At 39.5% G+C, this 26828-nt stretch overlaps 1 protein-coding gene across 1 annotated transcript in view; it reads left to right on the top strand.

The window, feature by feature from the left end:
* Positions 1 to 16967: 16967 nt before the first annotated feature.
* Positions 16968 to 26828, top strand: part of LOC117339229 — a 44405-nt gene continuing 34544 nt past the window's right edge. Inside the window, exon 1 of the mRNA XM_033900705.1 lies at positions 16968 to 18035. Coding sequence (XP_033756596.1) covers positions 17147 to 18035 — 889 coding nt within the window. The 5' untranslated portion in view covers positions 16968 to 17146. The remainder of the gene's footprint in view (positions 18036 to 26828) is intronic.

Genomic DNA, 26828 nt, shown 5'->3' with positions numbered 1-26828 from the left:
TCCTAGTAACAAAAACGGCACACTTAGAAAGTCCGGAATTAACTGATCGCTCAGTCTAAAGGCGACAATCCTCTAAATACTTGTATTGTTTGATTGATTCTCTTTAATAAACGGTAACCATAAAGGTGTGCGTGACTTTACCTTGCGCTTTATAGTTTTCTTTGATTGCTGGATCTGGAACAGTTTAGGATAGTGGTTTAGAAATACCATATAAGTTCCTGGGGGCTTGTCAAGCTTTAAACAACAATCGAGCTCTACATGTAAAAGGGTTTAGCCAGGGGCGAAAACCGTTACAATATATGTATATTATCAAGGGTGCTCACGGAGTATGATGGACAAACTTGGTATTTTATGGCTCGGGAAGGATGTCATAATTAAATATTTTTGCCTAGGCAAAAATCGAATGTTGCTTAGGCAAAAAATATTTCAGCCTAGGCAATATTCGATTTTTGCCCTAGAAAAATTATTTCTGACTAGGCAAAAATATTCAATTATGACATCCGTCCCGCGCCATAGTATTCACAAGGTGGCACAGTTACTCTCAACAGATTGTTTCTGTTTCTAACACGGACACTCGATGTACCCGGTATATCTGTTTTGAAGACGACATGTAGTTTCTCTAATCATTTTCTCGGATTTTTCTTGTTTTCCCAAGGCCGATAAAATCCACTGCCTCTAACTTGATTCATTGAAACCTCACATCTTTTCGTAAATCGTCAGTGTTTTCGATGACTGTTTTATGGATGGTATCTGATGTTTCGTCCTTGAAATGTTCTATATTCGTATTATATTGCTGCCATTTATTGTTGTCCCTCGTCGTCACTATTTCAACCGTCCTAACGGATAGCCATCCCTCGTCGTCACTATCTCAACCGTCCTAACGGATAGCCATCCCTCGTCGTCACTATTTCAACCGTCCTAACGGATAGCCATCCCTCGTCGTCATTATTTCAACCGTCCTTACGGATAGCCATCCCTCGTCGTCATTATTTCAACCGTCCTAACGGATAGCCATCCCTCGTCGTCATTATTTCAACCGTCCTAACGGATAGCCATCCCTCGTCGTCACTATTTCAACCGTCCTAACGTATAGCCATCCCTCGTCGTCACTATCTCAACCGTCCAAACGGATAGCCATCCCTCGTCGTCATTATTTCAACCTTCCTAACGGGTAGCCTTCCCTCGTCGTCCCTATTTCAACCTTCCTAATAGATAGCCATCCCTCGTCGTCATTATTTCAACCGTCCTAACGGATAGCCATCCCTCGTCGTCACTATTTCAACCGTCCTAACGGATAGGCATCCCTCGTCGTCACTATTTCAACCGTCCTAACGTATAGCCATCCCTCGTCGTCACTATCTCAACCGTCCAAACGGATAGCCATCCCTCGTCGTCATTATTTCAACCGTCCTAACGGATAGCCATCCCTCGTCGTCACTATTTCAACCGTCCTAACGGATAGCCATCCCTCGTCGTCACTATCTCAACCGTCCTAACGGATAGCCATCCCTCGTCGTCCCTATTTCAACCGTCCTAATGGGTATCCTTCTCTCGTCGTCACTATTTCAACCGTCCTAACGGATAGCCATCCCTCGTCGTCCCTATTTCAACCGTCCTAATGGGTATCCTTCTCTCGTCGTCCATATTTTAATTTTTCGGCCAATATGAAATGTTTATTTAAATACGATTTTCTAAAACAAATACAGTTATTTCGATTCGTTAATTATTACAATTCTGGAATTTTGATCAACATTCCTTTTTTTTTTATCAAGGCTAGTTCAAGACCATCCTAAATTGGATGAAATAGTTTAAGGCTAAATTCCATTGGTCAATTGGTCTTGAAAGGCCGTGGGGCCAAGATCGACTATCCCATCTTCATCTTCAATACAGCATCTGCGATCTGGGCGCCAGTGAAAATTTGGTCAAAAAGTGAAATAGAAGTACAAAAAATCCTGTACTTCTTCCCCATCCATTACCACCCGGTTCAATCGTGCTGACCGGGCGCCGGTGCTTACACATGGGCGTCGATGAATTTTACACCCGGGCAACGATAATTTCTAAAAATAAATTAGAAAATAAACGCTGAAGACGGGATCGGAAGAACGATTGAGATTGTTTTCTCTTTTTTAATTTGATCATGTTGTCCTTCAAGGAAAATAACCCGACCACGGAACAATATGTTATATTGGCTAGAACTTGCAAGGAATGAAGGATAACGGACAGGAAAAACACTTCTCATTGTTTGCTTCTCAGTGTAGGCGGGTATGACCAAATTATGCCCCAATCCACGAATTATGCAACATATACAGCAAAATCCGCCATCGAAATGACTGTAAATCTCACAGTTTATCAAGTCTTATTGGATTGATTGGTAAATAGTTCAATAGGAAAATTAAACATTTCCGTATTTCACACCTGTGGCAACGAAGACGCCCTGGAGCTTTGTAGAACAATGTGAAGAACTCGGATTACATTTTCTTTTGTGAAATGCTTTGTTTTCAGTGTTTGATTATGATTGATCTGGTAACACAAGATGATGTACCATTTTATATTACTAAATGTTAACTCCATGTATCAAGTAACCACGTGTGCTACTAGTTATGATTTAGTCAGTAAATACTGACCAGCTGACCGGCAACTAGAGCACGGATAAATCCTACCTTCCCCTTTATATGATAACAGTGTATGAAAGTATATATGAATATTCCTTAGACAATTTGTCTACAGAAAATTGAAATCCCATAGCCCAAGTCATTTTTCCATAGACCAATTTTGTAAACCCATATGGACCGAGACCACAATTAGCTTCGCTATATGTTTCATTGTTTCATATGCAACTTTCCATCTCACCTGGCTAAGACCAACATCTGAGAAGCAAAATATGAAAGTTTCAACCCAGCATGTTGGGCATTTTCTGGAGATAGCTGTCAAAATGTGTCACCAACGTGGATTATATACATCCGGGTCAGGGGTAGAGGTCAAATCAACACTCATCACACAGGGTCCTGGAGCACATAATAAATGATCAATATTACTATTTTACATCACAAAACCTAGATTGACATCTCTACTATAAATCCACATTAAATTCATCAACAGAAATCAAGTTCAAAGAGGCATTTGATTTGTTTTCCTGAAATACATACATTTTTGAGGGGACTTCATTCGCGGGGCCTGAACCCGGAAGTACTTAATTGTGATCCCAGTCCTATTGTTAAAAGTCGCATAACTGCATCATGCAAACGCTTGCATAAATATATCATCCAGTTCAAACTCACTCAAATGTTTGAAACCAATAGCGTGCTATTAGACGTAAAAGACCTTGATTGTTAGCTCTGATTTCATATGATCGTTTGTCAGAAAATATAGGAATGTTGTTTACATGAATTGTAATGTATGTCAGGACTCAAACTTTCATAACCAATCGGGCCAACATTTAGTTTTACATAGACCGGCCAGGTTTTCTATAGCCTCGGGCCATCGGACCACCTTTACTTTTGAACACTGTGATAAGAGGTTGGGGCAGCCCGCTCGCAGCGCACACTAGGTTTTGTTGGGTTTTTTTTTATTACTCTTTCCTTTCACATGATTTATTAGTAAATTTGTTCCACACCTTCACTCAAATATCTTATATGTGATGTTTGTAACAATTAATTATTAAGAAATTTGATTACTGAAGATTAATATTCAAACAAGTAATAAAACACAATCCAATAAAATAATCCTTTACGATCAATTAATTTCGGCAACCCTGAATCGGTTAGCCATTCACGCCAATACCTATGTCTGTTTGTTGTCTACTTGTGTGTAAACACAGCTTCAATGCATGTGGTTAAGTGGGTGATGAAGAGAAGGGAAAGAATTTTAAAAGCAGGACAGAAATAATTATTCATATCTTTGAATGTTTTGTTATGCCCAAATTTTAAAAAGCTGGTTAAATGATATTGCAATAAGTCTTTGAATATTAAGATAACTCGTACAGCGAGGAAATCAAGCACAGTAATATCACAAGGGAGGTAACTCTATTAGCTCTTGTATAATGAAACAATTCGACAGAGAACGTGTGAAAAGATGTAGGCAAATAAAAATTGCCAATAGTGTACACTCTGTTTTTTCTTAGGGTGATCATACATAGATGTGACAAGTTATTTCAAGCAATTCTTAATGGGTTTTAGGTCTAGATTAACATGCGGTTGTGAAACGGACCTGAGAATTTGTTACAGTCTACACGTGTAAGTATTTGGACCTATTGTAATTTACCCAAGGTTCGACTGCCGCTTTCATTTGAATATTTCCAGTCACATACAAGTTTATTTATAAATAGACTGATGAGAATGAAAATTAACTTCTCAAATAAAGTTCAGCAATTTATCAGCATATGTGCATAATAACCAAGGAAAAACTGATTCCCGCGAGGCACATTGAGGGTTTTACTAATATATATATATGTGGGCGTCTAACCTAAATCTTAGGGATGTACCAATACCTATAATCGTTTAATGACTAGCAGAATGAACCATGGGTCTCAAAGCACGTGACATGTTCGAATCAGTTAGAACATAACATTTGTTAACCATCCGTTCTAATTACGAGGTTTCCCAACAATTAACACTCCCTTTACAAGCAAAGAACAGCCCGAGAGGTCGACATCGTGGAAATATTCACTAGCCACTCCATGAGTACTCTTAAAAACGGAATAATTACGGATTCTGGACGCTGACTGATTTTATCTATCATGGTGTGTGACTGTCTAGTCACTGACTCTGGACGCTGACTGATTTTATCTATCATGGTGTGTGACTGTCTAGTCACTGACTCTGGACGCTGACTGATTTTATCTATCATGGTGTGTGACTGTCTGGTCACTGACTCTGGACACTGACTGATTTTATCTATCATGGTGTGTGACTGTCTAGTCACTGACTCTGGACGCTGTCTGATTTTATCTATCATGGTGTGTGACTGTCTGGTCACTGACTCTGGACGCTGACTGATTTTATCTATCATGGTGTATAACTGTCTGGTCACTGATTATGGACACTGACTGATTTTATCTATCATGGTGTGTGACTGTCTAGTCACTGACTCTGGACGCTGACTGATTTTATCTATCATGATGTGTGACTGTCTGGTCACTGACTCTGGACACTGACTGATTTTATCTATCATGGTGTGTGACTGTCTAGTCACTGACTCTGGACACTGACTGATTTTATCTATCATGATGTATAACTGTCTGGTCACTGATTATGGACACTGACTGATTTTATCTATCATGGTGTGTGACTGTCTAGTCACTGACTCCGGACACTGACTGATTTTATCTATCATGGTGTGTGACTGTCTGGTCACTGATTATGGACACTGACTGATTTTATCTATCATGGTGTGTGACTGTCTAGTCACTGACTCCGGACACTGACTGACTTCGGCAGATGTGCTCGCTGACAACATCCAGATTCGGCTTAAAACTGTTGTTATGAAGAAAAAAAAGAAATGCTGAAACAAAGAAGAAGTTAAGTATTTTAATCGTTTTCATATAACTTTTCACTTTTTCTTGGAAGAACAAACAAATAGGGTCATCTGGCATCCATCAGTGATAATTAAATATGTCGACAGTGAACGGAAGTAAATTTATCGCCATCACGGAAGTTAAGGTCAACTTTATCCCGGGGTGTTGAGTGGATTAATGTGTCAGGAAATCATCATTAATTTCGTCTGTAATTAACTTCAATCCTCCCAGAGTTTAACAGTGAACAGACAGATATATTTGTCAGCCATTCGAAACCTTGTGTGTATACTGGATTTGATTCTTAACACATTATATACATATATTTGAATTCGTGTTTCCATGGCTACGATTATTGTACCTATATATGTAATAATTTCACCAGATACTGCATTTCGCGTTTTCAGCTGAGATTTATCTTTCCTGGATTTTTGCAACATTCTTTTTTGTCTCTTTTTCGCGGATTTAATTACCTCGCGAATTATGGTAGATTTCTTCATATATGCGTCCATATACAATTGCAAACCAAACTTTTGCGATTGACTCATCTGGATTTTAAATCCGGATTACGGAGCAAAAACGTAATAGATTTTCAGGCAGTCGTAAAGATATGAAGAAAGAAAACGTTATAGGAAACACAAGGAAAAAATGCATGCACGACAAATACATTTACACAAAGATATTTGAATAACTTGACTTTATTACAAAATGTGGGTCATCCAATCAAATATTAACCAGTCAAATGTTAACCAATCAAGAATTTGCAAACATACGCTCATCTCCTTTGAAATATTGAGCAGTAAACTTTCACGAGAGTAAAAATTTTTAATTTACTCCAATGCATGTATTAGGAAATCAACTATTTATGAATCTCCTGTGGAATAAAGGACTGGCGTTAAGCTATGGGACTTGAATGTTGAATTATCTTAAATCCGTGGTTTTATAAAAGTACCTTCTTTCTGAGCGTTCAATTTGGCTATGCCTCGGTTTTGTCCAAAGTGTTGAGAGCCTTTCCAAAGTCCGAACTTACAGTTTCGTTCCCTGACAGAAAGACTAAAATGTTATTTAAGTGATGTTGGTTTGACATTGATTCTTTTCATCAGTTGTTTGTGTGAGATAAGCCAGAATAATGTGATAATGAGACCTGTTGTGGAGTTATAATATGACCGGATGTGGAGTTATAATATGACCGGATGTGGAGTTATAATGTGACCGGTTGTGGAGTTATAATGTGACCGGTTGTGGAGTTATAATGTGACCGGATGTGGAGTTATAATATGACCGGATGTGGAGTTATAATATGACCGGATGTGGAGTTATAATATGACCGGATGTGGAGTTATAATATGACCGGATGTGGAGTTATAATGTGACCGGTTGTGGAGTTATAATGTGACCGGATATTGAGTTATAATGTGACCGGATGTGGAGTTATAATGTGACCGGTTGTGGAGTTATAATGTGACCGGATGTGGAGTTATAATATGACCGGATGTGGAGTTATAATGTGACCGGTTGTGGAGTTATAATATGACCGGATGTGGAGTTATAATATGACCGGATGTGGAGTTATAATATGACCGGATGTGGAGTTATAATGTGACCGGTTGTGGAGTTATAATGTGACCGGATATTGAGTTATAATGTGACCGGATGTGGAGTTATAATGTGACCGGTTGTGGAGTTATAATGTGACCGGATGTGGAGTTATAATGTGACCGGTTGTGGAGTTATAATGTGACCGGATATTGAGTTATAATGTGACCGGATATTGAGTTATAATGTGACCGGATATTGAGTTATAATGTGACCGGATATTGAGTTATAATGTGACCGGTTGTGGAGTTATAATGTGACCGGTTGTGGAGTTATAATGTGACCGGTTGTGGAGTTATAATGTGACCGGATGTGGAGGTATAATGTGACCGGTTGTGGAGTTATAATGTGACCGGTTGTGGAGTTACTAAAGTGTAATGTGACCGGTTGTGGAGTTATAATGTGACCGGATGTGGAGTTATAATGTGACCGGATATGGAGTTATAATGTGTCCGGATGTGGATTTATCCTCAGTATCCAGATTATGACATCAAAGTGTGATGACGCCATTTAACGACCACTTCATTTTACCCCAATCATCCATGGAAGTCACCTTCTTATAACACTAAGCTGCTCCGAGGATGTTTGATTCAAACAAACGGCAAACAAGCAAAGAAACAAAATCTTAAAAAATCGCAAGTGACTTCCGGTTTGTTGAACACGTAATACCAGATAAGTGATAGCTGAGCTGTTATATTTTTCTAAAAGCTGTTTCTCACAGTTCCAAACACAATATGTTTCAGCCGTGTGGAACACCGGATGCGTCTCCGAGTTTTCGTTTGTAAGTTTGATATAAAGTTAGCCTATGACAGAGGTTTTCTCCGTCAACTCCGGTTTCCTCGAGCGCTTTCATCCGAGCCTGTTAGAGTGACTGATATAAGCCACCATACCTTGTTTCACGATAGTTGTAAAACGAAAATAGTTTTCATTTGATGTAATGCACATCGAACCGATAACTCCGACCGTGTATACCTACTTTTTTGTAATGATAACTACCTACATGTGCATATTAACGGATGTTGTCAGTGTCATAAACAAACTATCCACGTCACTCACGTGTATTTAAAGCCTTGTTATACTTTTGAGTTTTACTTATCAAAGAATAAACAAGCGAGTTTAAGACGACCCTTTGGCAGTTTTTGTTGATGTTTGTTTTCCATAATTTACCAGACAGACAGGACTTGAAAGCCAATGTAGCGTTCTTGTATCGTTTGAAAGTGTACATACGAGACTATGTCCCGGTGTCTGTCTCATTGAACTGGTCATCATTAAGATGTTTTAACTACCAAGTAAATAATAAACATAAATACGTCCGCATCGGATTGCTTTAAAAATTATACCTCTTAGAATATTACCTCATTCCTACTTGGCCTTAACTCCCGCCTAAAAATGCCCATTTACATTTTACCTCAAGTCTACTAACACCTGACCTCATGTCCACCAACACCTTACCTCATGTCCACCAACACCTTACCTCATGTCCACCAACACCTTACCTCATGTCCACCAATACATTACCTCATGTCCACTAACACCTTACCTCATGTCCACCAACGCCTTACCTCACGTCCACCAACACATTACCTCATGTCCACCACCACCTTACCTCACGTCCACCAACACCTTACCTCACGTCCACTAACACCTTACCTCATGTCCACCAACGCCTTACCTCATGTCCACTAACACCTTACCTCATGTCCACCAACGCCTTACCTCACGTCCACCAACACATTACCTCATGTCCACCAACACCTTACCTCATGTCCACCAACACCTTACCTCACGTCCACCAACACATTACCTCACGTCCACCAACACCTTACCTCACGTCCACCAACACATTACCTCATGTCCACCAACACCTTACCTCATGTCCACCAACACCTTACCTCACGTCCACCAACACCTTACCTCATGTCCACTTACACCATACCTCACTCTACAATACCTTACCTCATGTCCACTAACGACACCTTACCTCATGTCCACCAACACCTTACCTCATGTCCACTTACACCATACCTCACGTCCACCAACACCTTACCTCACGTCCACCAACGCCTTACCTCACGTCCACCAACACCTTACCTCATGTCCACCAACACCTTACCTCACGTCCACCAACACCTTACCTCATGTCCACCAACACCTTACCTCATGTCCACTTACACCTTACCTCACGTCCACCAACACCTTACCTCACGTCCACCAACACATTACCTCACGTCCACCAACACCTTACCTCATGTCCACTAACACCTTACCTCATGTCCACCAACACCTTACCTCGCGTCCACCAACACCTTACCTCATGTCCACCAACACCTTACCTCACGTCCACCAACACCTTACCTCATGCCCACCAACACCTTACCTCATGTCCACTAACACCTTACCTCATGTTCACCAACACCTTACCTCATGTCCACCAACACTTTACCTCATGTCCACTAACGCCTTACCTCATGTCCACCAACACCTTACCTCATGTCCACCAACACATTAACCTCATGTCCACTAACGACACCTTACCTCACGTCCACAACACCTTACCTAATGTCCACCAACACCTGACCTCATGTCCACTTACACCTTACCTCACGTCCACCAACACCTTACCTCACGTCCACCAACACCTTACCTCATGTCCACCAACACATTAACCTCATGTCCACTAACGACACCTTACCTCACGTCCACCAACACCTTACCTCATGTCCACCAACACATTACCTCATGTCCACTTACACCTTACCTCATGTCCACCAACACCTTACCTCACGTCCACCAACACCTTACCTCATGTCCACCAACACCTTACCTCATGTCCACCAACACCTGACCTCATGTCCACCAACGCCTTACCTCATGTCCACCAACACCTGACCTCATGTCCACCAACGCCTTACCTCATGTCCACCAACACCTTACCTCATGTCCACCAACACCTTACCTCACGTCCACCAACAACTTACCTCATGTCCACCAACACCTTACCTCGCGTCCACCAACACTTTTCCTCACGTCCACCAACACCTTACCTCACGTCCACCAACACCTTACCTCATATCCACTAACACCTTACCTCATGTCCACTAACACCTTACCTCATGTCCACCAACACCTAACCTCATGTCCACCAACACCTTGCCTCATGTCCACCAACACCTAACCTCATGTCCACCAACACCTTGCCTCATGTCCACCAACACCTTACTTCATGTCCACCAACACATTGCCTCATGTCCACCAACACCTTACATCATGTCTACCAAGACCACAATTAGCTTCGCTATATGTTTCATTGTAACATTAAAATTCATAATAAATTTCCATCCCACCTGGCCAAGACCAACATCTGAGAAGCAAAATATAAAAGTTTCAACACAGCATGTTGGGGATTTCTGGAGATGGCTTGGGTTCGAACTCAAGACCGCTGTCTCCCTACCGACTGAGCCAAAGGGAAAGTTTTACTAGCCGAGACGGTTGTGAGTAGTTAATTATCTTACCATGATAATGTCAAATTATCCTATTGTAAATTAAACATATTAAACGAAAAGTCATCCGATTATATACGCTTTATATCAAACGAGATGATATTAACCGAAATGACAATAAAACACCACTGTAGGTACTCCACTTAACTCACAAGCCATCACGTGTCTGTTAACATTATCTACATAATGTAAAATACATACTTAAGCGAAATTAATCTCTCTTTATTGTAAGAAAAGTACTTATACAAGTTGTACAACTTGTGTCCAATCACGTCACTATTGACGAGACAATACATACATTCTCTATACATACATGTTTATGTGGCTGTAATAATTTCCCCCATTTTCTTGATCACCTCTTTTTGTCAATGAATCAATATTTTCTGAGTCTCTACCACATGTATATCATACCTACACCCAAAGGACACAAACGACATTGTGGAGTATTTTCATTATAAAACATCGCTACTGTCAAGGATATACGTGACAATTTTAGAGCATGTCCTTCATCACACAAACTCGGAAAAAAGGGAGCCATCAAAGAAAAATGACACGATCGTTAATTTGACACTCCAGAGGAAGATTAAGGACGCAATTACACGTGTGTGGTGACTACAAAGATTTCTAACGGAGAAAAACATTAGTTGACAAGGTTTTCTGATTATTTACTGTAGTCCCCCATTTCCAATATAAATCCCTCGGCATGGTTATCCCTTTGAACGTCGAGGTACAACACACGTTTCAGTAATTGTAATTTACAGAGTAATACAATGCGTTTTTACCTACCACAATGTGTATGTCGTAATCTTTTATGTTTTACATATCGACATCGTGTTAAGACTACATTTTCATAACTTTGAAAGAGTAATTCAATGTTATTCATTTGTTTTTATTGTTGTTGTTGTTTTTGTTGTTTTTTGTTATTATAGTAATTGTTGTTGTTGTAGTCTTTTTTTCCTCTTTTTTTTTTTTTTTTGTTATTGAAGTTGTTGTTGATTTTTTTTGGTGGTGTAGTCGTTGTTGTTTTTATTGTTGTAGTCGTTGTTGGGGTTTTTTTGTAGTCGTTTTCGTTTTTATTGTTTTTGTTGTTGCTGTTGTTGTTTGAATTTATTCTTTGTTTACCAGTATAAATGTATCTACATTAGCGAGTCAGACTGTTACAGTATAATATGACGTGCTAGCGATATTCTTTTGTCACGCCTTTGTGTTTTTTGTGACACAAATGATTAAATCCGTCATCTTATTTGACATTTTAAATTCCCATCTAGATGTTTTCTGACCCGCTGTGACCTTTAAACAAGTTTCACGGTCACAAATGTCCATTAGGTTACAACGGTTAGGTTAAGGAGTCTCCTGACTATGGAATTCATATAGCGACAGCGTATATTTACGTACGTCACAAACTTAACTCACACATCTAAGCTAAAGTCTAAGGATATGATCGATTTATACAGTAGAGGTTTATCAATATTGGTTAACATCCTATCAGCTTTGGTTATTTAAGGCCGGCATCCCCTATGTGTGTTTGGTTAGGTTAATTGATATTTAAAGATGGCACCCCCGAGTCCAGAGTGGGTTTAGTTGGGTTTATTATTGTAAAGTCATATTAACAGCTTTGGTCATTTAGGACTTTCCCAAATCGAGTCACAATATGGGCAGCAGGTACAATTCTTAGGGAAGACAATACCAGTAAGCAGTGGTATGTCGTACTATGCAGTTGATAATATTCGCGGTCAACAGTAAGTAGAGCGGTGAACAGTAAGTAGTGAGCGGTGAACATAATAGTGACGGTGAACAGTAAGTAGTGAGCGGTTTGAACAGTAATAGTGAGGGTGAACAGTAAGATAGTTAGCGGTGATAACAGTAAGTAGTGAGCGGTGAACAGTAAGTAGTGAGCGGTGAACAGTAAGTAGTGAGCGGTGAACAGTAAGTAGTGAGCGGTGAACAGTAAGTAGTGAGCGGTGAACAGTAAGTAGTGAGCGGTAAACAGTAAGAAGTGAGCGGTGAACAGTAAGTAGTGAGCGGTGAACAGTAAGTAGTGAGCGAGTGAAAGTAAGTAGTGAGCGGTGAACAGTAAGTAGTGAGCGGTGAACAGTAAGTAGTGAGCGGTGAACAGTAAGTAGTGAGCGGTGAACAGTAAGTAGTGAGCGGTGAACAGTAAGTAGTGAGCGGTGAACAGTAAGTAGTGAGCGGTGAACAGTAAGTAGTGAGCGGTGAACAGTAAGTAGTGAGCGGTGAACAGTAAGTAGTGAGCGGTGAACAGTAAGTAGTGAGCGGTGAACAGTAGTAGTGAGCGGTGAACAGTAAGTAGTGAGCGGTGAACAGTAAGTAGTGAGGCGGTGAACATAAGTAGTGAGCGGTGAACAGTAAGTAATGAGCGGTGAACAGTATAGTAGTGAGCGGTGAACAGTAGTAGTGAGCGGTGAACAGTAAGTAGTGAGCGGTGAACAGTAAGTAGTGAGCGCGGTGAACAGTAAGTAGTTGAGCGGTGAACAGTAAGTAGTGAGCGGTGAACAGTAAGAGTGAGCGTGAACAGTAAGTAGTGAGCGGTGAAACAGAATGGTAGTGAGCGGTGAACAGTAAGTAGTGAGCGGTGAACAGTAAGTAGTGAGCGGTGAACAGTAAGTAGTGAGCGGTGAAACAGTAAGTGAGCGGTGAACAGTAAGTAGTGAGCGGTGAACAGTAAGTAGTGAGCGGTGCACAGTAAGTAGTGAGCGGTGAACAGTAAGTAGTGAGCGGTGAACAGTAAGTAGTGAGCGGTGAACAGTAAGTAGTGAGCGGTGAACAGTAAGTAGTGAGCGGTGAACAGTAAGTAGTGAGCGGTGAACAGTAAGTAGTGAGCGGTGAACAGTAAGTAGTGAGCGGTGAACAGTAAGTAGTGAGCGGTGAACAGTAAGTAGTGAGCGGTGAACAGTAAGTAGTGAGCGGTGAACAGTAAGTAGTGAGCGGTGAACAGTAAGTAGTGAGCGGTGAACAGTAAGTAGTGAGCGGTGAACAGTAAGTAGTGAGCGGTGAACAGTAAGTAGTGAGCGGTGAACAGTAAGTAGTGAGCGGTGGACAGTAAGTAGTGAGTGGTGAACAGTAAGTGAGCGGTGAACAGTAAGTAGTGAGCGGTGAACAGTAAGTAGTGAGCGGTGAACAGTAAGTAGTGAGCGGTGAACAGTAAGTAGTGAGCGGTGGACAGTAAGTGAGCGGTGAACAGTAAGTAGTGAGTGGTGAACAGTAAGTAGTGAGCGGTGAACAGTAAGTAGTGAGCGGTGAACAGTAAGTGAACGGTAAGCAGGACGTTGTCGCTGATGGAGATGACCGACTTTGGGCGGATATCGGATTTCAAAAACTATAAACTTTTACGTTTTGATCGCATTTTTTTAGAGAGTTGATACGTGAATGAGTCTAAGGACCCAGGTCCACACAAGTGAGCTATTCAGAGGCCGGTAGACGATCGGTCATCATCGCGATTACGATGACGGATGATTTAAGGCTTGATAGATGAGGAGGATTGGATCGACGTGACGGATGAAGAGAAACTATCCGGTATCCGGGCCACGCCCCCTATTTAAGATTTCTATATGTGTTTCCTGATGTGAATTAAATGCATCAGTAGGTTTAGTGAATAGACCTGTGTTGTGTTGATGTCTGAAGTACAATTGCTGCAAACGAATACAGGGAAGACTTATTTAAAGACGAACATATCTAGGCCAGCTTCGAACGATTAATTTGGCTCTATTTGATATTATTTAAACATAATCTTCTCAAGTCATCTGAATGGACCTTAAAGTGCACGAAACTCCACTTCATGTATATTGACCGTGGGTGTGAAATTCGTACCAAATCTCTGTTGTTGCATTGAAAATATCACGGACCCATGGCATGTCGTTGGAATAGGACAATATGTATCATTTTAAAGCACTTTAAATGATGAGCTTCGATTTATTTTGTTTAACGTCCTATTAACAGCCATGGTCATGTGCACCACGTTGGTTTCGAACTCGCAACACAGAGATGAAGGGCTAGTGATAAAGTGTCGGGACATCTTAACCACTCGGCCACCGCGGGCCCTAAATGGTGAGCAAACAAGAAGATCCCACAACCTCCCTCACAGGGGCGACCATTCAGCTAAGGGCCAAAATAGAGGCAGTCAGTGGAGACAGAATTTGTTTTAAAAACAGGGTTATTTAGAAAGAAGAAAAAGAACAGCTACGAACTCTATTAGACTATCATTTTATGGTTCTTTGATAGGTAAACTCACTAAGCTAATAGGTAAAATCGATAATTTGGTAGGTGATATCGCTAATTCAATAGGTAAAATCAGTTATTTGGTAGGTGATATCGCTAATTAAAAAGGTAAAATCACTAATTTGGTAGATGTTATCGCTAATTCAATAGGTAAAATCAGTTATTTGGTAGGTGATATCGCTAATTAAAAAGGTAAAATCACTAATTTGGTAGATGTTATCGCTAATTCAATAGGTAAAATCAGTTATTTGGTAGGTGATATCGCTAATTAAAAAGGTAAAATCACTAATTTGGTAGATGTTATCGCTAATTCAATAGGTAAAATCAGTTATTTGGTAGGTGATATCGCTAATTAAAAAGGTAAAATCACTAATTTGGTAGATGTTATCGCTAATTCAATAGGTAAAATCAGTTATTTGGTAGGTGATATCGCTAATTAAAAAGGTAAAATCACTAATTTGGTAGATGTTATCGCTAATTCAATAGGTAAAATCAGTTATTTGGTAGGTGATATCGCTAATTAAAAAGGTAAAATCACTAATTTGGTAGATGTTATCGCTAATTAAAAAGGTAAAATCACTAATTTGGTAGATGTTATAGCTAATTCAATAGGTAAAATCAGTTATTTGGTAGGTGATATCGCTAATTTGGTAGATGGTATCTTTACTTTTATAAATAGAAACACTAATTTAATATGTCGTCACACATTTAAAAGGTCATTGATTAAATAAACTTTGCTACTCATTAAAAAAATGGCATCACTGATAAGAATAGTTTACTCTTGGAATCAGATATCACCACATACTATTAAAGTTTAAAATGATTGACGTTTGTCAGAGCGATGATACAGCTCCATTCCCTTCTCACAGAGAAACTCTTCAACAACAAAATAAAAACGTCATCATTTGAGCCTAGTTTATTAATTCACACCTGACATAAGTCCCAGACGTTTATACGGCCTTAAAATGCAATATGTGTGTAAATAATGAATATATTAATTTGTAATTCAAGCGCCCGTCGACACTCTGAGTACTTTCAACACTTTTATAATTAATCCAAGTCTGTAAAGTGCTTTGCATGTATATGATTACATCACACGTTTATGACAGAAAAAAAAAAACCATAAAGATTGTCTAGATACAAACCTGTCTTATATATAGGTGACAGTGTATAACACATTATGTACATATATCGGCTGGTATTCAAGTTTCTTTAAGTTATTAATATAGATTTATCTTAACGTTTAGATAAACAGATTCCACTTCATATGATTTTGCGTAATTATATTTTAAAGAGACAAATTGCCACAGTTAACACTTTAAACTCGATAAACATGATGCGATCTCCGGGGGGAAAGTGTGATTTCAGCATCAACTGTTTTTGCCTTTAAAGGGCCATAAAGTTTGGGTCGTCAAAATTATACCTATTGGAAAATATGTATTTTTTCAAAATAGAAAAAGTTATGATCTTTACATTAATATGGCAGTTTTACTCTCAAGATAAACCAAAGTTCTTCGAGTATGAAGTCGTGAAAATTCTTAATTCGACCCGAAGTATCACAAATTAGCGCAAAGACAACCGGTATTTGTATACGATACGCCTTTCTCCTGTACATTTCGGTGTTAATTTTATTACATATAGGCACAAACACTCATATTATCATCGTCCGGACATAGATTTCATCAACAGAAATAATCCATGTTTCTGATGTCCTAACGAAGGAATGTCCCTTTAAACTAGACTTTATAATCACCAAGGAATCATAAACTTAAATAGTGCATACGTTGACCGAGGATCGGGGAATGTTTGCCTCTGTGACTATCACTACAATTTAATATATTACTGTTGAGATATCTAGATAATCTAGGTCTGATATACAGAGATTAATAAACCCGCGTACCGGAAATAACATTTTAACTTATTTTTAATTCGATAATTATTTTTGTGCTCGCTAGTAATGTACCTGTATCTAGACCGTGAGGTGTCTCCGCCAAGGTCCTCTGATGTCTCCGATAGACTCAATCGTAGGTAATACAGATACATATGACAATACATGCCACTGGTTTCCTGTCTATTGCTGCTTTTTAGTATAAAAGCGCGCCGTGCTATTAAAGCGATGATTTGTCGTGGGGTGTGCGGCCCTATTAACGATCTAGGTAGGCCGAGAATGATGATTTACACACCAGCTCACTCGCTACTCCTATAACACAGCTTACAGTTGCACAGTGGATATTTTTTCGCAGGCTCCGGAAAATGTGTGCAGAAAGTTTCATCGGAATTAATTGTTTATATAGGAAGAGTGAATATGTTTGTACAGCTTGGGTATAAAATCTCTATACAGTATACATGTCTACTTTTGATAGTTTTGGTTCAAACATTAGCTAACCAGTGTGTCCTTCAGAATGGACAATGTACATACAACATCCTATTGTCCCACCAGACAGAAGAGTGCTCATCAGGGGGAGACAACTTTAGTAATCAGCAAAATGACAATTCCAACAGACACGTGCGCGTGCTTGAAACTGATCTAGAAGTTGTTAAGACGAATCATGAGGATAGAATCCTCGAATTAGAGGCATCGGTACAGAAACTCCTCAGGGATGCGGTGTCTACTGGTCCTCGGAACCCGGGGGGAGAGGTTGGTACCTTCAATAACGATGTCAGGTCCCCCGGGCCGATACGACAAGCGCCGAATCGGACTGAAAATACTCTGCTGTCCCGGTTGAGTCGAGAATTCTCGGCTCTTCGCGAGGAATTAAGAGAAAAGACTCTGGCACTCCTTGATAAGGAGACAAAGTACAATGAGACAATCGAAGCCCTGAGGGAGGCGCAAGAGGACCTTCTCGATACCGGAGAGGAATTAATCCTGACCGAGCACAAGGCGGCTACGCTACAGAGAGAAGGGTATATTCTGAAAAACAAACTAAAAGACAAGACAGCTAGGCTTGAAGTGGCCACTGAGAATCTCAATGTTTCCGAAACTAAACGTCGAGCTATGGAGAATCAACTGTATACTCTAGTGCGTTCTGAAGCTAACCTTAAGGAGGAGATGGGATATTATATATATAAGTTAAATAAAACAGAAAAGGCTTTAAAGATTTTACAGAGAAACCACACGGATCTTAAACATAGGCATGCGCGGACCAAACGGACATTAAGAAAAACGGAAGAGCAGTTGATGGATTGCTATGCAGGTAAGTTGAGTGATTATCCTATAATATTTTGAAGACTGTTCTTTATTTGCAGTTGCAGGTGAAATACCAAATGTAATGCATATCTCCGAAAAAAAAACCATAGATTATATCAATTCGTTTTTGTTACGGTAGAGATAAACGAAGCTCAGAATCATCAAACGTTCATTACTAAACATGTAATTACTGAAATGTTCAAACAAGCGTAACATAACTTCTTTTTCGCCGATAGGCAATGATGTCATAGGGGCGTTGGCGTCATACAAAACCGAATTGGCACTGGGTCGTGGCAGTATGTTAGATAATTAGCAGGAACATATAGTTTAATTGGTCTTCATGACGTCTTTGGAATCCAAAGTTTCCGATCTTGATTAAAGTATATCTCCTAAATTCCTGTGCACACAAGATATGTTTATTAAGGGCGGGACCCTTGGATTTCGGAGGTGTCTCTGTGGATGATTAAACGTGGAAGCATGCGTACTTTTGAAAGTCTCATTGCATGTTTGACGGTTAACTTGAGAAGAGGTGGAACCCCTCATAAACCGGACATACCTGTAATTGTCCCGTAGTGGTTTAGTGTCTGTCCTACACCCACCAAACAATGCCAATGTAAAACCCAGCTACCCCCAATATCCACCGTGCGCCAATTTTACCCCCCCCCCCCCCCCTCCCCCCTCCTAATTCTGCCGAAGCCCCGTTTTGTATGCCCCACCATCCCCTTCCTTCCATCATAGTGGTTGCCAAGTCTCACTGTCGACAGCGAGAGATCCTTCGATGACGACGGCCATCACGGATTCTGATAGGTAGTCTACCATCCTAATACGACATCATGTTTACAGAAGAATTTCTCTGAAATGATCAGGTTATACGTATGTTTCGTTCATTGCATACTTTCTACATTTTATGTGTCCTCTGATGGTTTGTGTACATGTTTACTGGTATGTTTGATAGTTAAATACAAAGGCCCGCCAAACATGTGGCGTACACATTTTAAAGCCGTCGAATGACAAAAGGTAAAAACATGACACATAAACGCCGTCTCTAATAACAAGCATTTGCACCTTGTATATTAAATTATCTTTCCTGAAGTTTAAACTCGTTACATAAATGTCGCCAGAGTCTGTGTATACACAACGCAGATATTTAAAAACTGAAAACTGACAATCGAAATTGACATCACGTTTGCCGCACAAAAACTTCAATTCTGCTTACGAAGCGAATCCATTGTCAATATTGAAACTTCACGCCGAGCAGACACTGCAGGCTTATACGTTTAAGTTTTCATTCATATATCATATATTTACGTCCCGAAGTATTTTGCATACGGCCTGAAGTGAACCAGCGCTATACAGCTACAGCACAGGGACTTGACACAAATCTTTAATGGTCTCTATAAATGTATTATCTTTTCAATGTATCCTTGGTTGGTGATTTGTGCCAACCCTATGGATTACACTGGCTCATGTTAGGTACAGTTCATTAATTATATTATCGTATCCTGACTCTACAGCTATATGTATGTAGATGTTTACGGATTATAACTAGAAGTATGAGATACTCAATCAGAATATATGGCGATGACACATACAAAGAATTAATGATCAACGAACTGTTTTAGATTTTTTTTAGTCTTTAATTTATTTGTGACAAAAAAACAACAACTTTTAATCTAATCCTGTCAGCCCTTAACCCTTAATGGGGTTGCGATAGTTCGCTAACCCTGTAGTATAGATCCGAAGGTTGTGGTTCGATACCTTCCTCGTGAAAATATTACCATTAGTCGTCCCATGTCGTCCATACCGCCCCCAGTTTCACCAGCCTTCCTGAACTAATTGAAATTCTTCATTTCAAATATGTGAAGTTTTTTCTACATTGTAGTGTAAAATTTTCAGTTTAAGGAATGTTGATGAACCCGGGTGTGTCCTTAGGAGAGAACGCTAGAATCCGAATTTGTCCTGCAAAGAGTGTGATGGACCTCTCGTAAGATGTTCCGAGAGGTAGCATCCAGCTACCACTCCTTAAAATAACCCCAAGTGCCCACCAGGCGATAACATCAACAAATAAACCAAATTATAAACCGAGATCTCTCTACACCCCGTGACTATCTCTACGTCTGAATCTGGACACGTGATGATATCTATCTCTGATGATATCTATCTCTGGACACGTGATGATATCTATCTCTGGACACGTGATGATATCTATCTCTGGACACGTGATGATATCTATCTCTGGACACGTGATGATATCTATCTCTGGACACGTAATGAGATAGAGGTACATACCAACATGTAGCCACGGCCACCAAAACGAACATGTTGTGATGATCGCCCAGTGAGCCTTGGGCTTCACATGCCTGTTTATCGACTTGTGGGGTTAATTGGTCAGACTTTGTGGGGTTAGTTGGTCAGACTTTGTGGGGTTAGTTGGTCAGACTTTGTGGGGTTAATTGGTCAGACTTTGTTGAGTTAATTGGTCAGACTTTGTGGGGTTAATTGGTCAGACTTTGTGGGGTTAATTAGTCAGACTTTGTGAGGTTAATTGGTCAGACTTTGTGGGGTTAATTGGTCAGACTTTGTGGGGTTAATTGGTCAGACTTTGTGGGGTTTATTGGTCAGACTTTGTGGGGTTAATTGGTCAGACTTTGTGGGGTTTATTGGTCAGACTTTGTGGGGTTAATTGGTCAGACTTTGTGGGGTTAATTGGTAAGACTTTGTGGGGTTAATTGGTCAGACTTTGTGGGGTTAATTGGTCAGACTTTGTGGAGTTAAATGGTCAGACTTTGTGGGGTTGATTGGTCAGACATTGTGGGGTTAATTGGTCAAACTTTGTGGGGTTAATTGGTCAGACTTTGTGAGGTTAATTGGTCAGGCTTTGTGAGGTTAATTGGTCAGACTTTGTGGGGTTAATTGGTCAGACTTTGTGGAGTTAATTGGTCAGAATTTGTGGGGTTAATTGGTCAGACTTTGTGGGGTTAATTGGTCAGACTTTGTGGGGTTAATTGGTCAGACTTTGTGGAATTAATTGGTCAGACTTTGTGAGGTTAATTGGTCAGACTTTGTGGGGTTAATTGGTCAGACTTTGTGGCGTTAATTGGTCAGACTTTGTGGGGTTAATTGGTCAGACTTTGTGGGGTAAATTGGTCAGACTTTGTGGTGTTAATTGTTCAGACTTTGTTGAGTTAATTGGTCAGACTTTGTGGAGTTAATTGGTCAGACTTTGTGGGGTAAATTGGTCAGACTTTGTGGGGTTAATTGGTCAGACTTTGTGAGGTTAATTGGTCAGACTTTGTGGGGTTGATTGGTCAGACTTTGTGAGGTTAATTGGTCAGACTTTGTGAGATTCAATGTCTGATCGCCCATTGATACCTCCATCATATCACTATTGTGAGTTTGCAAGGAAGATTGTAAGTTTGATTGAAGATTTTACATATATTGGAAACAAAAATAGCATTATTCTAAGGTAAAACGTTAGTGTTATTAACATGGAAAATGATATTAAAATAATAATTATCTGGCGATAACCCTCAAGAATTCAGTGACGTAACGAACGTCCATTGTTATAACCTATGATATACTAGAACTGTTTACAAATGCACATCTCCAACCTCAAATTGGGTGATCACTGGCGCATTGGAAACAAATTTAAGCTTGTTTTTCACAGTTAGACCCCATCCCGTCAACAAGATTTTTTAAGTATAAGTTAACATAACGTTTACATTTTGTAATCGTTATGAAATAATTTAACATTGCTCCATGAATAATGACAACTTGGCTTGTCATAATAAATGGCCACTATCTGGCTTGCCTTAGTAGACCAGCTTTTCTCCAGTCTCAGCGTCCAAGCGTAGCGTCTATGAAAGTGATTTAAGTATCGCTTTATGCAAATTTAGACTGCTCATATCCTTATTTTTGTCATACCAATGCATTAAATCCTGCAAGCAGATTTTAGTGTGCGTGGCAAACGGAAATAACTTCCGGTGAAAATAGATGAAATATTTTCTCACAATCATTGTATCATTTCAGTGGCAATGCCTAGATTTACACAATTGACATTTTTAACGTAATTTTTTTTATTTCATTCAGCTTAAAACATTTTGATAAGTTGATGGAACCTGTATGCCTCCAGTACTGGTTAAGGTTAAGGTGTCCCGACACTTTAACACTAGCCCTCCCCCTCTGGGTTGCGAGTTCGAAACCTACGTTGGGCAGTTGCCAGGTACTGACTGTAGGCCGGTGGTTTTTCTCCGGGTACTCCGGCTTTCCCCCACCTCCAAAACCTGGCACGTCCTTAAATGACCCTGGCTGTTAATAGGACGTTAAACAAAAACAAACCAAACCAAACCAAAGCCTCCAGTACACGAATGTACGTTTCAAGCCTCTTGTCGACCACGATTTGAACGTCACATGACGGTTATTGCCACGCTTGCATTTCTACTGTAGCTTCGTTCTCGACCATGTCCTTTTCGTTAACAATACAAGTTATGAGATTAAGTATCACACATGCCGACCACGCGAAAAATGAATCTATCATTTTAATGGCGGTTAAGAATTAGACCGTGTGGCTATTTGTGTGAGTTGATCCGAAGCTTTTAACTATTTGAACTTTCTGTCATAATGACATCGCGTTGAATATGTTTGTAAAATCCGTATCATGTAATATGATCTAATAGTTAATTTGTCTCCATTCTTCAATGTAGTGTTTCTATAAACTCTATACATGTTATTCAAAATATCCGTATAAACAAGCTCCGGAACATGGAACGCTTACGTCGGCGAATAATTTAAATGTTTCGTCGTACGTTCTTAAACAAAATAAAGGTACAAATGTAGTTTAAATTTTCCATATCAATAAACACGTATATACTGTACTATATATCACGTACACGTGAAACAATCGGTCTCAGAAGACCACACTTTCCTCGTTTTAAAAAACCCTCGATGCCAGAAGTTTAAACTTACAAAGCGTTATAAAACATCCTTTTAAGTTTTCCAAGTGAACACCTGCCTACGGTAAGTTAATCATGAAAACTGTACCGGGGGTTATTACCTATATTACAAACAGAATGTGTACATGCAGTTCAGACAGACTTTTGTAATATTTGAGACGGGTCTATAAGCACGCGCCAGGATCTCGACAGGGGTCTTTAGACCTTTTTATCAACGAGATATATTGTTAACAATTTACTTGTTCCGATTGTGAAATTAAAGTTGTTGAATAAAACAACTCACATATTTGAAATTGAAGTTGTTGAATAAAACAACTCACATATTTGAAATTGAAGTTGTTGAATAAAACAACTCACATTTTTGCCATAAAATTAGAAACCGTGACGAATTTGGCTGATTTCAGAACGTCAATAAATATTCGCCAAGTGGCCCTTGATAAATTATATGAGATAAGGTGCTACTCTTGTTAAATCGTCAAGGAATGGGGATTTTATGTCTACTTGACATGGATTCTATCTCCCCTGGCGCAGAATCTCCTCCATGGCTGTGGGTCTGGGTACGTGTAGTGTTTTTTATCAAATAGTATCAACATCACACGGTGAGGGCTTAGACAACTAGGTGAAACCACGGCAATACACTGTGAACGATCGCTTTATGTATTTCTCACAAAGATACATCAAAAATGGCATAAATGTGATTAAGAAAGAATCATTGAAATAAATATTAACGGATTTATAGATCAGACCACCGGGGAAATGTTGACGGGTGGTTCGGTCGTGTTATATCGCCATCATCTGTTTCTTTTATAGCCCACCATCTTCAAAATCCAAGAGTTTCATTCTCGATCACCTTATCCTCTATACACATAAAACATGTACATCGACAGCGGAACCCTTGGATTTGATGATATTCTAGTTATGCGAGTTAAACAAGTTATACATATGTACATTATAGGGACCACGGATCCAAATGATTTCCCATAGACGGTAATGTTAACGTTTACCACTGTCCTGCTTAAACGGAGTTTTCATCACTGATCCACTTGCCATACTTTTGAAGAATGTCATCTCGGAAACCTGTAAATGGAATGTTTAAAAATTCTACCAATTTGAACTTTTTTTTATATGGGGGCCACCATCTTGTATTGAATTCAGCACAAAAAATTCATCTAAATTTACAACAAAATACACACTTAATTAACTCCCCCTGACAAAAACAGGCTAGAAAAAACCTATTACATCTACATGTATTGCCCAGCCCACGTATAAAACTTTGGAAACTTCTCTCACCTGAATATCCAATCAGTAGGCCCCGATGCATTCACCCTCCTATTAAATCTTCTGCCAAAACGGAAAACCCACAATCTATTTTTGATTTGGTTCTATGGCTCCTATACTTTATCAAGAACATCACCATTCAGGGAAAATAGTTCCATTGTACACAAACTGATGTTTTGGTGGGTATTTTGATGAAAGATAATTATAAAATTCGTCCTTTGTCTATCCGACTTTTAAATTTTCCTAACATAAAAATAAGATGAAAATGAAATAAATATATGTGAACACACTTGATGAGGTATGGTTTGGTACGACACTGGAGCACTCAAGTCTATAAATGGTGTTACAAACCTTACTTTAACGACAAAAGTTAAAGTTCCTTTGTCCCAGAATGAAAAATGCAACCCCCGATTATGTGTCAATATTAAGTGATCTAGGGGTCGATCGGACCCTGGGGTTAATGATCAAGTGATCTAGGGGTTGGACATTGAGGTTTATTTTTCATTTATTGACAAGTGATCTAGATTAGGTTTTAAGTTTTGCATTAATGGAAAAAGAGTGAGGGCGTTAATTAACATCGACGAGGAGATCTAAACTTCCTCACGCTTACAATCATCTCTATTTCGAAAGAACCACTGCCCTGTATCCAAAGATTTTGCTTTGTTTATGATGAAATTTCTTCTGAATCTTCATTCTACATTTCTGTAAATAAAATAAATCTACACGTAAGGCTATAAACACATCTGTTCCACACCCTTCCCAATCCATATGTTTATGACAAGCTAGAAAAGACAAATACGACGCTGGTGAAATGCCATTTTGATTAAGGTCAAGGTTAGCCTTGACCTTCCCCATGTGTAACATGACCTTGGTATGTGCCCGACCTTGACATCTCTCTCACGTAACATACAGGGTATGGGAATATCAGCAAATAGCCAATATTACGAATATATCATATTCATATATGTTTTGCGGGTCTATATCGGGACGAAATAATTGCTGGCTGGGTTTATTTCAGAAAAAAATTGTCGCTACGGAATTCTTATGAAACATAGATACATGTACAATGACTGGGCATAAAATGCGCAATTAACTTTAAAAGGAACGCGCGCAAAAAAAAAAACAAGTGTTGAGCACGTGTAGTTGTGTAAACTAGCTGATTCGGGTCATTTTCACTTTTGTCTTTTTCGCATTTCTCTTGCTAAGCGCTTTTTTTTCAATTGAATCTGGTGCATGATACTTGATTTGGGTTGTGAATATTAAAAGTTCAAAACCATAAAAGAAAACAGTCGCCATCTTTATTCGCCATCTTTACATTTACACACACTAATCACAAAACCAAACATCAGTAAATCCGGATTCACGTATTGTCTAATAAACATATTTGGATCCGGAATGTAACTAGATATCCGAATATAATTCGATAGTTAGTCAATTGTCCATCTCGGGTAAAATTATCTACATATAATAGGGGTTCATTTAACGAAAGACGTAACTCAGAACGCCCGGGGATACTTACAACTGCCGATGTCATTTATCCGCATGAAGTGTGATTTATGACAGAATTAGCCTGGTTTTTAACTATTATTACATACACCTTTCATATAAAAATTGTAGTAACGTAAAGAAAGGCGTGTACATCTTTAGGAGTGAAATGTGAGGCCCACCCACATATCATAGTCTATCACACTCTATACATGCTCGCGTGCACTTTATGATATTTTTATTACTGCACGTCTTTGGGTGTCAATCACACCTAACGGCCTTTTGAATTATATACATTTTACACCGGATTTCGTCATGGTACCGGACTATGTTAAACCATGGTAACTAAGGGAGATGGACATGATTGGAATCTGCGGAAACAAGGATGTCTCAGAGGCAGCACACCTGTCTATTGTTCTCAAGAATCTCCATGGGAAATGTGCCGTGGGATGTGTTTAATATGTTTTCCATTCACACTGCAATGCACTACGTCAGAACAATAGATAAACAGTTTGCAGTATATTACAATATCAACGAGGTCGTGTTACGGTGACCTACAAGATTTCTTCCGTCTGGATGACGTTAGGATGTAAATAAAACTGGCCTGGCGTCGTCCGGTACACTACAAGACATACAGCAAGTTTGAACGGGTTCATTGGATTAGAAATACTGTGAGGCGACTTATGTGGAACCTTTGTGGTATACCGATAAATATTAGGGCGCTGAACCAGGGGGCTATTTCCCCTTTCTGTGAGTTATTGTAGAGAATGAAGATGATCTTCTAGCGACGTGGGTATTTCGATATCTTCAGACAAGAACCAATATCAAAATTATTCATTATCAAATTCACCAAACCCATGTAGATTCACGGGGGCTGTGAGAATTATTTGATTGTCGTTTTTGTTCAGAAGTAAGGTTTTGATCACAAACCAAATAAATCGGAAGATCTGCACCGTCATTTATATACCGCAAACGCCGCATAAAAAACATTAAATATATATATCACGTGGCCTGTTATCCAGTTAATGTAACTATAGTGTAGTGTGACGTCATGAGTCGAAAATGACGAAACAGAATGGGGGGGG

This window comes from Pecten maximus, chromosome 12, assembly GCF_902652985.1.
Source record: "Pecten maximus chromosome 12, xPecMax1.1, whole genome shotgun sequence".
Taxonomy (NCBI): Eukaryota; Metazoa; Mollusca; class Bivalvia; order Pectinida; family Pectinidae; genus Pecten; species Pecten maximus.
The sequence above is the reverse complement of the archived record's forward strand: the minus strand, read 5'-3'. Positions and strand labels throughout refer to the sequence as shown.